The sequence below is a fragment of the Lethenteron reissneri genome, chromosome 9 (genome assembly GCF_015708825.2).
Source record: "Lethenteron reissneri isolate LAM-NWPU_2019-01 chromosome 9, ASM1570882v1, whole genome shotgun sequence".
NCBI classification, from domain to species: Eukaryota; Metazoa; Chordata; class Hyperoartia; order Petromyzontiformes; family Petromyzontidae; genus Lethenteron; species Lethenteron reissneri.
Window position 1 is genome coordinate 11,745,603 of NC_083787.1, and position 13,523 is coordinate 11,759,125.

Genomic DNA, 13,523 nt, shown 5'->3' on the forward strand with positions numbered 1-13,523 from the left:
ATCCCTGCAGTCACGAAAGCTTTAAATCAAAACATAATAGAGGTGTTTGTGTTAGATCTCGTAAAAATTAATGTGTCATTAAACCCACCACCACCCGACACAGCCAATTAGCAGAGGTGTGGACTCGAGTCATGTGACTTGGACTCGAGTCAGACTCTAGTCATGAATTTGATGACTTCAGACTCGACTTGGACTTGCATAACAATGACTTTGTCCCACCTCTGAGGTGTGGACTCGAGTCATGTGACTTGGACTCGAGTCAGACTCGAGTCATGAATTTGATGACTTCAGACTCGACTTGGACTTGCATAACAATGACTTTGTCCCACCTCTGAGGTGTGGACTCGAGTCATGTGACTTGGACTCGAGTCAGACTCGAGTCATGAATTTGATGACTTCAGACTCGACTTGGACTTGCATAACAATGACTTTGTCCCACCTCTGCCAATTAGTAAGGTGTGTCTCGTTAACGTGGCAATTCGTTACTAGTACAACAACACCGGTGTGTTGGAGAGTAAAGCCACAACATTTGCAATTGTTTTGTTCACGTGACAAACATGCGTCGGGTGGTGGCGGATTTAACGACACGTTTATATTTTTCTGGTATAAATGGTATAAATGTCCACATGATAAACTCCTTTGTTGAGCTATCATTTATGGCCAGGTCGCTTTTGACCAATGGGTTAATGCTTCAGTGGGCTTTGCCTGGTAGGATGGAGATGGTTGAGTTGTATGAGTTTGGGTGATTTGTTTACTTTTCTACATCTGCAGAACTACATTCTACATCCGCAGAACGTGAAGAACCAGTTGCATCTACATCTGCAGAACACGAAGAACCAGTGGCATCTACATCTACAGGAGATTATACAACTTTTAAAGCCATTCCCCGTGCTTAGTGTATATGCCGTACACCATGTTTGGAATCGACAGGATTAAAGTTGGACTTGCGAAAATATCGACATACGAATAGACCTCTGGAACCTAACTCGTTCGTAAGTAGAGGAGTGCCTGTACACACCGATTCTGAACCCGCCCCCTTACATTAGGCCACGCCCCCCGCCTTCTAACTCCGCCCTCTTCTGGTTTAAGCCCCCACCCCGCGCGCACTCTACGCCAGCCAATCGCAATTCGCCTCGGCGCGGTTGACCAATCAGAGGCGTGCCCCTCGAGTTCGCGTGCCGTCTCCCCCCCCCCCCCGAATGTGCCGACAGTCGAGGCATTCGCGGCCAGCGGATTCGTAGAGGTTACTGCAGGACTTTGTCAAACTCTCACCAAGGTGTGAAAATAGTAATAAAAAATTGTAATCGTTGCAAACGAGTGGCAACCCCTGGCGCGAAACGACGTTGTACGAAACACGGCGAGGCAACGCGACCTGGTGTATTTATTTTATTCGTGTCACGCACGGATCTGTGTGTGTGCGAATGCGTTGGCAGGGGAAACGCGCGCCGCGTTCGCGTAAGGGCACAAGGCGGGGCCTAGCACGAGAGGCTTCGTCTAGACGCAAAGTGGCCGGGGAAAGCAACGCTGGAAAGGATAAACAATAGGGTTTAACAATAGGATTAAACAATAGGATACAACAGTAGGGTTCGACAATAGGAGCAGAGGTTGAGGCGCACCCACAGAGAGAGGGTGAGCTGAGGTCGACCCAGTAGCGACAGGAGGAGCAGCGATAACAGAACGCAAGAGGCGAAGGAGCAGCAGCAAGGAGGGGGAGAGAGGCAGAGGGAGCAGCAGCAGCAACGGCAAGAGAATGTCCGACTCGGAGGATCTGAGCTCGGAGAATGATTCTGACTACGTGCCCTCGGGTGAGACTCACACTGGTGGTGGTGGTGGGCTTGGTAGAGCTGTGTAGAGGGGTTTGGGGTAGCAATGGGTTATGGATATCAGCGGGGTAAGGCGATGTACAGGATGGTGGGGAGGTTGTGGGGGGTACAGGCTCGGGCTAGAGAAGGTCATGGTAATAGCTAGAAGGGATTACAATTGAATCTAACGGGAGTTCGAGTGAGCGGTGTGTGGATGTACATCGCGATCATCTATCTACAGAACGTGGCCTGCCAGATCTCGCATTTCAAGTCGAGATGATGTCTCAAACTTGCGTTTGTTCTGCAATCCACGGAATCCTCTCTGTTCGGCCTCGATGTGACCATGTAGAAGAACGCCGATTCCTGATCGCGATCATTGTACTGGAGAAAAACACATTTTTTTGAGCTTTTATATCAACAACATTGAAAAGAATCCGAAATTTCGCTGACGATAACACGCAGCGCCGACCTTATTTACATTCGCCCGGCACGGTCTCTTCCCCATGCTTGTCTGAGCGCGTTTCAGATGGCTGGCTTGTCAGTCGTATTCGTCAAAGATGTAATATGCGGAGTCGGGTAAAACGCGCTGATTGGACAGCTCCAACGAGCCACCTGGCGATGTTGCTTTTTCATCAAATGTAATGATGCAAAGGCACTTCAACCCGCTGCTCGCTGAATACGGTACACCATCAATAATTGTTGTAGATACGCACACTGTTGTGTTATCCGGTTTTTCCTTACCCAAATAATTTCCTTTTGATCAGCGAATGTGTTGCCGTATACGACTTGTTTCGCCATCCTAAGTTAAGTGAATGATAAAACATTAGTCCTGGTTTTAAGTGGGGTAAATACAATTAGTTTTCCATCCGGCGGAATTTCAAAAGGTTATCTCGTATAAGCTACACTTACTTGCACCGAGATATTTTGTAAATCCATTGTGCGTGGACTGTGCGTGTCGGTGGCTGATTGAGTCTCGCGTCCGTCACCAACTCGCTCTGTCGTCACAGCCGAGGAGTCGAGCGATGACGACGGGGATCAGGCCGGGCATGACGAGGTGGAGGAGGATGGAGACGACGAGGTGTCGGCGGCGGCGGCGATGAAGAAGAAGGCTCCGTCGTTGAAAAAGCGGCGGGCGGCATCCGCCAAGGGATTACTGGGAGCCAGGTACAGGGAGCTTCATTTCTCTCTGAATTACTTTTTTTAGCACTAGGTAAGGCGCTAAATGGGACCTTTTAAAGCCCTAAATGGGACTTTTGTTTGCCAGTATCAAAGTATGAAAACACAAGAATAGGTTTTACCCTTTCTGGCAATAAAACAGGCCTTAAGATGCCAAGGGGTAAAAGCTATCCTTATATTTTTTATATTTTGATACTGGCAAAAAAGGTCCCATTTTGTAGCTGCTCACCCCTAGCTATAAATGCTCTGATAGTGCATTGCCTTTGTGCTGTTCGCCTTTTGGCATTCTCTGATCTGACACTGGTGGTGAGACTAGGCCCTAAAGAAAGCTGTCTCTGGTGTAGGCCAATCAAGTTCCAAAAACAATGCAGATATTATCAGAGCATGTTTATTTGCATGTTTTGCCACAAGTACCGTGTGTGGTTAATGCAGACTTGATGCTTTGCAAAATGTATCTATTTGGCGTTTGAACAACTCAACCCCTGTTTTATTTCCAGAAAAGGTAAAACCTATTCTTATTTTCTCATACAGGTAAAGCCCTTCTTCATGAGTGACCTAGCTATCACAAATGATAGCTCAACGAAGTGGCTTATCTGGAATTTTAAACGCCTGATGTTAATTCTAAATGTGGAATGGAAAAACCGGAGGAAACGGAGAAAAATCCCCGAGACATGAAAACTCAAAATATACAGCAGGTGTCAGGCTCGGGATCGAACCCACAACCTCCTGTATACCAGGCGAGATAGTTAACATCTCGCCATCATGGCGCTCCAAATATATAGTCCGGGTCTCTAGTAGACTGGAGAAGGCACTTGGCCACCAGTCCCCACAGCCCAATGCGATGCCATTCCAGCTGATTTGGGTCTTTTTCTTCCACGCGTTTGTCCCACTCATGTGGGGTCCGCTGTCCTTACCAACCTCCTCCATGCTGCTTTGTCCTGCGCCATCTCTCTTTCCGTTCCTCGGGCCACCGTGTCCGATAGCACCACATCGCCTCACCTCTTCTTCTGCCTTCCACTTGCATGACTTGCACCTTCTGACCCACATCATTTTCCTGTTGTCTCTCCACTGATTTGGGTATTCACATTTATACTGCTGTGTGGACAAAGGCAGCAGGGGGCAACACAAATGTGATGCAAAGTAATGACCCGTTGAGGGCCTATTTAAACATCAAACATTAAAACACCATGACAGTGGTAAACAAACACAACTAAAATATAATTACGTTCATCATTAACACTGCCTTCTAATGAGTAATGTGCAATAGCCTACTGTTTCCGGTAGTGGCAGTCATAAGCTGTGCCCCTAGATTAATCCTTCATGTGTCCCCTTGGCTAGTCAACAGGGATCACCATGGTTACTTGCCAACTTCAAAGTCATGTGCACATAACTGCTCAAAGTAAAACTAAAGATACGTCACAGTTACATCGGGTGCCGCAGTGCAATTAACACGTTTGTGTACTTTTCGTTTTGCTAAACGATGTCACCAGGAAGAGAACACGAATTGGAGGCATCCGTCTGTCGGGGGATGAGGCTGAAGAGGAGTCTGGGGGTCAGGGGTCGCCTGGGCAGGAAGACGCAGAGGGCACCGCGGTCGCCACGGAGACACCGGCCGATTCCGGCAAATCTAAGAGCCGCGCCGACGACCTCTGGGCCAGTTTCCTTAGCGACGTGGGCCAGAAGCCAAAGGCCAAGGAGGGTGGCCAAGCGGAGGTCAACAAGACTGCCAGCCAAGTAAGGCTCACGTGTTCTCAACAGCTGAGATTTTCACAGAAAACACGATCATACTCTCAACTAAAACTATTAAAACAAAATTTGACCAGGTAAAGGCCTATTGAGCTATATAGCTCATTTTCAGAAGCGACATGGCCACAAATAGTAGCTCAACAAAGTGGCTTATCACGTGGACATTTATAGCAGCCCAATGCTCTTAAACGGCGTTGGGGTCAAACCAGCGACCTCCTGTATACCAGGCGTATAGTTAGCGTCTCGCCACTGTGGAGTGTGCAGGTCGTATGTGAAACTGCATAGATGCAATTTTATTCTTACTGTGGAGATTTTTCGTGGTTGCACTGTGTAGCTCTCAATTATGTGTTCTGGTTGTACCGCGTGTTATTTGACACGATGTCCGACGTTTCTCTGCACGTTCTGTGGAGAGCTCAATTCACCTGAAGAAGCATCCAGCACACGAAGCGAAACGTCAGACATCGTGCTAAACAACATTCAGTACAAACAGTAAAGACATCAGAACGATAAGCCCCGCGTTATGTCAACGGTTTGTGTTTTCACAGATAACATTTCATAGTCAATTTATAGATAAGATTTTAATGTGTTTATACGGTGCGCTGATGCAGTGCGGATCGTTCGTTAAGTGCAGAGAAGAGCAGTGGAGTGGCCGTGTCTCCATGCAGACACCACAACCTGGCACTGCGTGTTGGTTTTTGGTGTCGCGAGACGGGTTTAGCGATGTCTCCGGTTGTCCGCTCGTCGGCTGTCGGCAGAGCTCGACGGCGGTGAAGACGGAGCCGCGGAAGGAGACGGAGAGGCCCAGGGAAGGAGCCAAGGTCTCCATCACCAAGGTGTTTGACTTTGCAGGGGAGGAGGTCAGGTGGGTGGTCGTTGGTCTATTCCAATTGAAACTTCTTGTGTTAGAACGCAAACTGCGCTCAGAGTTAGGGTTGTTCATTTCTCGTTTTGCATTATTAAGCATTGCGTGCAACAATAACAGTAAAACCTTGGATTGCGAGCATAATTCGTTCTGGAAACGTGTTCGTAATCCAAAGCACTCGTATATCAAAGCGAATTTCCCCATAAGAAATAATGGAAACTCAGATGATTCGTTCCACAACCAAAAAATACTGTATTCACATAAAAATGATTCATACAAAATACCTTTTAATATTTTTATTATTTAAATTTAATATAAAGTAATGAAATGTATTAATTACATTTAATCGTGGCTGGTGTGAGGGAGACGAGAGAGGAGAGGAGGGTTATTGTGTAGGACGACTTTCACTTGCAGTACAGTTACTAAACAACAGTCACTACACTTGGACACAAAATAAAAAAATGCTTTACGCACACACGTGGTCACAACACTATCGTAAACAGTGTACGCTCGCACGGATGTTTGCTATACGAGTGAGGCACGCCGACTGAGACCGAGCATGGGAGACGATTACCCACAATCCCGCAGCGAGAGAGAGAGAGAACCATTGGCTCAGTTGAGATCACGTGACGCTCGGCAGACAAAGCATATACTGTACGTACTACAGTACTCGTATTGCAAGACCTCGCTCGTTTATCAAATTAATATTTATTTTAAAAATTTGCTCGTCTTCCAAAACACTCGCAGACCAAGTTACTCGCAATCCAAGATTTTACTGTAACTGTAAACGATCGATAATATTCGGTATCCGCACACACGCGTCGAAGAATTTGTCTCTCGCGTTTGCACACCGTGGCCACTTGATAGTGAACGTCTTGAGAGATTTAATCGGAGAGACGCGAAGCGTGGAAGAGTGTCTGCTGATGGACGATGGGGTGTCTGTGTGGTGGCGCAGAGTCACGAAGGAGGTGGATGCCGAGTCGAAGGAAGCACGCTCCTATCTCAAGTCTCTGGAGGCGGAAAAGGAGGAGGGGAAGGAGGATGAGAAGGGAGGTTCTGGGTCTGGCACCACCTCCACTGCTCCCTCACTTGCGTACGTGTGATCTCTAACCCCCTTAACCTCTGTATGTATATATGTATTTATGTTGAACTTCTTTCGCACAGTACGTAGCCAATCGTGCTAATCAGAGGTGCGGGGAAAAGACAAACCAAAGACAAAAAGCAATTCTGAAGAAATTAGTTTTCAGCTAGGTGATTTAAAAGTGCATAGCTCCAGTGGCTTCCTAATATCGGAGGGAAGAGCTTTTCAGACGGCCGCAGAAGCGCATCTGAAAGCGCGCGATGCTGGTGACCGTCTGCGAGTGGGCAAGTGGCTTCTTTTTGTTTTTTTACTAAACAATCTGAAAATAAAATCCCTGTGCTCCCCCCCTCCCCGGCTGTCCGCCGGTCCCCAGAGCGAAGCGGCCGGGCGGCGCGGCCGGCCTCAGCGCCGTGCTCGGCCAGATCGGCGGCAAGAAGACGAAGATGAGCACCCTGGAGAAGTCCAAGATGGACTGGGACCAGTTCAAGGAGGGGGAGGGCATCAGCGACGAGCTCGCCACACACAACCGCGGCAAGGCCGGGTGGGTGCTCGCAATCGCTTGAACCCCCAATACGAGCAACCGCAAAATAGCGCAAGACCGCAATCGCACGCAACCGCAATCGCACGCAACCGCAATCGCACGCAACCGCAACCACTCGCAACCCCAGCCACAGTACATGCAGCCGCAACCACACACAACCACGCCCATACATACGCAACTTACGTGCACCCCACGCACCTCCTCGCTCGCTGATCAGCTGTAGGATCCTCTTGCACGTTTAACGTGAAACGGCGTGAGAAGCCTTTGTTACTTGGTGAGGGCCGAATGGGATTTAAAAAAAAAGCCTTTTGGGATGGTTCATTTGGTGACACTGCGTCGGTGGTGGTTTGCATGAGCACCAACGGCGGCCCCGGGCAACGGCCGTTCAGCAAATCACGCACACGATGCTGCTCTGCCGAACTACCGTTGCCAAAAACGTCATGCAGTAACGCACGTGAGTACTCGCGCCTTAGCCTTATTCAATGGCGACGCGACAAACAACGAGGGCTCGCTGTCTTTAAACCATCGGCAATGCGGTGTTGCCAGGTCCAAACACATTCTCTCGAGTGTTTTCGATCGATAAGTGGCATTAGAACGCTTGCAGTTATTGAGGAATATAATTCGCAGGCTGTTAGGATGCCGTAAAGCGGTGTTCTTCGCTCATTTTCAGGGGGGGCGGGGGCGGCAGCGGCACTGGCACTTTTGTCGATAACACACCATCAGTGTGAGGGCTGCCACACATTTTGAAACGATTGTCGGGTTTGCCAGCATGATGGGGGTGTTTTCACATGAGTGGTATTGTCAGGGGCTGCACTAAAGGCCACCAGGAGGCTGCCAGTTGGCCCGTGGGGCCCTTGCAACGAAGAGCACTGCCGTGAAGCCTCACGTGGCTTGGGACCGTTGTGAAATGAAGTCGTGGGCCGTATCCTGCCCACGGGCCACAGGTTCCCTCTCCATGACCGAGAGACCACCCACATGCCTGCGTCGCCTGCCCACTCCACCTGACTCCTATGTATGGACGACACAGCATGCTTCACATACAGACTGCACACTCCACACAGAGATGGCGTGTATGCTGCCTATAAGTGGGGACTATATGCTTCAGCTACACCCATACCTACAGGCAACCTGCCTGCTTTACCCGCACGCTCCACAAGTACCTACGCATGGGTCACATACTGCACACACACACTGCACTCCACACGTACTTTACTTATTTATGTATGTCTAACGTCATTCTCACTGTATGTCGCTTACCGTGCTAATCGGAGATGCGAAACTTACACATGGGCTGCATGCTACAAGCACATACTCCACCAAACTACACTCCACACACACTGCACACACACTCCACACATACACACACTGCACACACCCCACAATTACACACCACACGTACACGCAATCCAACAGATGGCCTGCACAAGCCACATACCTGCTGACTCACCCAGTGTGCTACCACCTGCGAGTCAGTGAGCGAGTAAGCGCGGGAGTCTTTACACTGCCTCGCACATGCGGTGGAGCAGCACGCATACGCGGTCGCTGGGCAGGAGGCACTGGGGTGGGGGGGGGGGTAAATCCCCGTGGAACTCTCATTATTATTATCATTATAATTTTCAATCGACAAACATTTTTTTTTGCTGAGCAATTGCATTGGCTGGTGTGGTGCTAAACGAGCGGTGTGCGGTGTGGTTGGCGGGAGGAGGGGGGTTTGTTTTGGTGAGCGGGGAACGTGAACTCGAGACGCGCGACGAGGGAGAGTCGCGGAGAAAAAAAAAAGGAGAGAAGAAATACCTCTCCGATTAATCGCCCTTTGTTTGATAATCAGCTGAGCGGGAGCACGTGTGCTCATTAAGCCGTAGCGCGGGCCATAATTGCGAGAGTTCCCAGGCTTGCCCGCCTGGCTTGTGTGTGGGCAGCGCTGGCAAGCGGCTCGCGGTGCCGGAGCCAGGGGGGGCGGGGGGGACAAGTCTCGCGGACGCCCAGCTCATCGAAATCGGCACGGGGCTGCCCTTGGGGACAGGGAGTGCCCCCGTGCGTGTGTGGGTGCGTGCATGTGTGCATTTGTGTTGCTCTGGTGGCCGCACCCTGAGGTCGAGGAAGGGGAGTTGCGTAGTCGTGTCCACGGGTCAAGGCCCACTTTTTACCAAGTTTTTATATCATGGGACCTCCTTTGCCAGTACCAAAATATGAGAAGAGGTTTTCCCATTTTTTCTGGCAACAAAACAGTTGTTAAGATGTTAAAACGCCAAACTGAAACCTTTTACAAGGAATCATGTCTGCATTAACCACAATACTTGTGGTCAGAATGCAAACAAAAAACACACCGATAGTATATGCATTGTCTTTGAAACTGATTGGTCCACACCAGAGACAGCTTTATTTCGAGCCTAGTCTCAAACGGTGTTAGACCAGAGGACGCCTGTTCTCACAAGTTTTTATAACTCGCTAAAAACGCACAACGCTCATTCGGAGAGCACGACCAATGCGGACTTGGGAGCGGATGAGGTGGCTTGTGCGGGATAGCGGTGACGTGGGGAGGCTTTCATCCAGCAGTAGACAGATGATGGTCACGGCGATGACACGAGCTTGTTGTATTGAGTCAGCGGGTGCGACGTGCTGAATCTTTCACTTTTCCTGCCAAGGCAACTTCAGGTGCCCGGCCCCCGATATTTAGAACGGGGTTTTAAAGTTTTGTTTTCATTGTAACGTCAGCGGTCTCGCCAGGCACGTTTGGCGCTGCTGCTGTGGACGTGCACCATCTGGCCGACGCGTCCCGTGCGCTCGCACCGGCGGGGCGGCAGGGGAGGGGGGGGGAGGGACAGGGGGGCTGATCGTGAAACCGCTCCGTCGGATTCCGAACCTCTCGACAGAAACGCGCTCTTTGTGCTGAACGCGATAAAAACGCGCGGCCCGGCCTTGGCACGGCTGACGACGGTCGGCCGCCTTCAATTTCCCCCAAACGGATCCCAGCTGCTGTCGCGGCAGCAGCAGCAGCAGCAGCGTTGGACAGATTTTCACGGAAGCCTTTTTCGCTTTCGCCGAACGCCACCTCCACGTTGCGGCGGACGAAGATGAAACGTTTGGGGCTGAATTTAAACGGTGCGAGCAGCTGCCCACTTGCGTAGATTTTCGTGGTATTTAGCACGCGTTGATCGGCACAATGCCCGACTTCCCCCCCCCTCTTCTTCCCCACGTACTGGGAGCTTCTTCTGGGACTGAGTTCAGCTCTTGAAGAAGCTGAACATCCTCGTGGATTAGACCATCGGCACGTGCAAACGCTTGTCCTGGGTATGGCGTTACATTGTATCGGCCGGTGGCTGTAAAAAAATCCCCCAGGACGGAGTCCGGTGATGCGAGGTGAAGAGGTCCGGTGTGGCGATGGAGGGAGCTGAATCCAGGGAACCCCAACCCTCCCCACTTCCCCTCCCACGAGAAGAAGATGTGGAATCGGATGTAAATTGTGATGTTTCGCTGTGTTACTGGAAATCTGTGAAAAAATGGCATTATAGCTCATCAGATTCCTCCAGTGTAAATAAAGATTCTGATTTTTTATGTTAGAGAATGGCCCACAGAAGCGGATATCACAGAACCTCTTCCGAGATCCATTTAGGTGACACTAGGGGGCAGAACCCTCCCATTAACCCTTTTGTTGTATGTCAATCAAACCAAAATCTTGTTTTTTTTAAGTTCTCACAGCTGGAATTTTTCTTAAATTAAGCGACAAAACAAATTAAATGCTTTAAAAATGCTTTGTTTAATCAGTTATAGGTGACCAGGATGAAACCATAAACTCACGGACACTTGACGGCCCGCTTTTCTCACAGCAGGCCGAAATCCAGATTTGAACCCTGACCTTCGACAGTGCCGACTAGGCGCTCCGTCCCCCAATCCGCACCGTCGTCGTCCTCCTCTCCTGCGCTGCTGCCGTTGTAACCGAGACGGAACGTCCCCCCCCCCTGCCCCCCCCTCCACACCGTGTCTTCCCCCCCCCACGCGCAGGTACATCGAGCGTCAGGCTTTCTTGGACCGAGTTGACCACCGCACGTTCGAGATCGAGAAGAGCATCCGCCTGACCAAGAGCAAGCGGTAGCGGGCAGCCGCCTCCTGTCATCGGCGGCTCGGTGGGGCGGGGCAGCGGCACCGCCATCGCCGCCACCAACGCGGAGCCCTCGCTCGGACGCGCGGTGCCACGACGCAAGCCTGGAAACAGCTGCTGGACGCATTTAGAGGCTTGAGCGTGCGGGCCGCTGCGCCGCTGGTGGTGGTGGTGGTGGGGGGAGGGTGGGGGGGTTAAGATGGCAGCTTTTGTTTCAGGCCGTGCGCTCATTGCCGTAGCTTTACGCTGAGTGGGCCGTGACCCCCTGGGGTGTGTGGTGGGGGGGGAGGTGGGGTGGGGAACGTTGCAGGCCTCCAGCCAACGCCCACCCACCCGCTCAGCTCCCAGTGTTTGCAGTTTCGCCGGCAAGGATGTTCGCCCGTTTAAGTTCGGACATCTGCGTTCTTAATGTTGGGTTTCAGAAAGTAAAAAAATAAAAACCCCAGCGCAAGGGCGTTTTGAGTAAAGCGGTCCCGGCGTCGTGCAGCGGCCCCGCTATTTGGAAGCAGCAGCAGCAGCACCAGGCTGCGACAGCGGCGAGTAAACAGACGCACGACGCTCCTGCCGGACCCCCTTTAAAATCGCGGGAACGTGTTTGGTGTTTGGAGTAAATTGGCGCATTTTTCTGGTCACTGTTTACGCGACCGCGGCCTCCCTGGGGCTCCCCCCGCCACGGACGGCCACCGCTGCGCACGTTCGTCGCGACATTTTTCCGTAATTCTTTTAATCGCTCGTTTTGGACGAATGGAGAGCGGTGGCGGCGTTCGCCGTTTAACCGAGCGTGGGCCGCGGCGGAAACGATCGCCGACGCTGGCCCGGGGGGGGGGGAAGGTATGCCGCCCCCTGCCTGCCCCCCCTCCCCCCCGGGGTTAAAGGTCGCATCTCTGCGCTCTCGGAGGGCAGCTGTGGTGCTGCTGCATGGCGGGGGTGGTGGCACGCTGGGGCTGGCGTCTGGTTGTGCGTCGGCGGCCTGCCTACCACCTTCCCCCCTCGATGACAGAGCCTTGGAATTTTTTTTTACATTTTTCCAAAATTGTTGTCGTGCGCCAATCCCCCGGCGTTGAGCACGGGCGACCGAAAAACGCTGGGCCCACCGCGCTCGCTGTGAAGGCGCCCCAGCTGCTGCCGAGCGATGCCGGGGCGCTGTCGTCGTCCCGTCTCCCCGGCCCGGTGATGTCACCCCCCTCTCCCACTGACCCCATTACATCACCGTCTCTTACATCACCGCGGGGCCCCATCTGGCGCGCTATTTGTTTCATTGATTAGATTTTCATACAGCGAGGGCCCCCCCCCCACCCCTAATCCACCCGACACCCCCCCCCCCCCCAGGGATCTCCACTCCCACAGCGAGCGGCTGCGCTCGACGGGGATGGGGGTGGTGAGGGGGGGCGTCGTTCCATTGCGCGACATCTCCAACGGCAGTGGCGGCTTCGGGGGCGCGCTCGCGACCGTCCGTTTCAAGTTACTTAAATTTGTCAAATGGCGGGAGAGAGACGGCAGGAGCCGCTGTCATGGCGATCGCGAGATCATGTTCATACTGTGTTTGCGAATAAAGTAAAACATTTTATACAAATTCAAGTGAAACATTTCAGAACGTTTTAGAAACTTTCATCTACGGGGGCGTCGTGATCCAACACTGGCCGCCTGCGCCACCGCGGTCCCACGCATCTTCCCCCACTCCCACTCACCCCCCTCACACCAGCACCACTACCACCACTACCAGCCCGTGGGGTAGAGCTGGAGTTCTCCAGTAGCGATGGAAGAGGGTGAAGCGCCTTCTGTTCCAAGGGGAAGATGAGCAAGTGGTTCGTGGGTCAGCGTCCGGTTTTGCTGAACACCCCAGCAGTGGAGTCCCCGACTGAATTCAATAGGCATAGCACTGTGGTGTAACGTTTATCGCGCTGGAATTGCAGAGGTCAACAGTTCGATTCGACCTTCCGGCTCCGGCAGTTGAAACGGTGACGCGAGTTTTTATTAAAATCCCTTTGCTGCAGTTAAGTCAGTCGTCAAGATCTCTTGTGGTGGGGTAAAGTGTGGGTAGTCCTTCTTCCATGACGTCTTGGCCAAATCACCTGTTGGGAGGCGGGGCGTGAGCGAGCAATGCCAGGGCTGGACCATTTCACTCAAGCTTGGGGGGTATTTTGACTCGAGGTGGTTTATGCACCTGACCACACACGTGGCCGTATGCCTCGCTGTCTTCTTTCATAACGCCGAAG

The 13,523-nt window shown here is 51.8% G+C and overlaps 1 protein-coding gene across 1 annotated transcript; it reads left to right on the plus strand.

Annotated features, from left to right (window-relative positions):
- The first annotated feature begins 1,235 nt into the window (after positions 1-1,235).
- LOC133340277 (craniofacial development protein 1-like) lies at positions 1,236-11,482 on the plus strand. Its single transcript, XM_061548375.1, has 7 exons — positions 1,236-1,805; positions 2,810-2,966; positions 4,469-4,712; positions 5,480-5,586; positions 6,542-6,679; positions 7,041-7,208; positions 11,211-11,482. The coding sequence occupies exons 1-7, from the start codon at positions 1,751-1,753 to the stop codon at positions 11,299-11,301; spliced, it is 960 nt and encodes a 319-aa protein (XP_061404359.1). The 5' UTR covers positions 1,236-1,750; the 3' UTR covers positions 11,302-11,482.
- The last annotated feature ends 2,041 nt before the right edge of the window (positions 11,483-13,523 follow it).

What these genes read in the sequence shown, in the direction of transcription:
- LOC133340277 (XM_061548375.1), top strand. Translation starts at nt 1,751, where the DNA reads ATGTCCGACTCGGAGGATCTGAGCTCGGAGAATGATTCTGACTACGTG. An exon ending in AAGGGATTACTGGGAGCCAG is followed by an intron (nt 2,967 to 4,468) that starts GTACAGGGAGCT and finishes CGATGTCACCAG; the next exon opens with GAAGAGAACACGAATTGGAG. An exon ending in TCCACTGCTCCCTCACTTGC is followed by an intron (nt 6,680 to 7,040) that starts GTACGTGTGATC and finishes GCCGGTCCCCAG; the next exon opens with AGCGAAGCGGCCGGGCGGCG.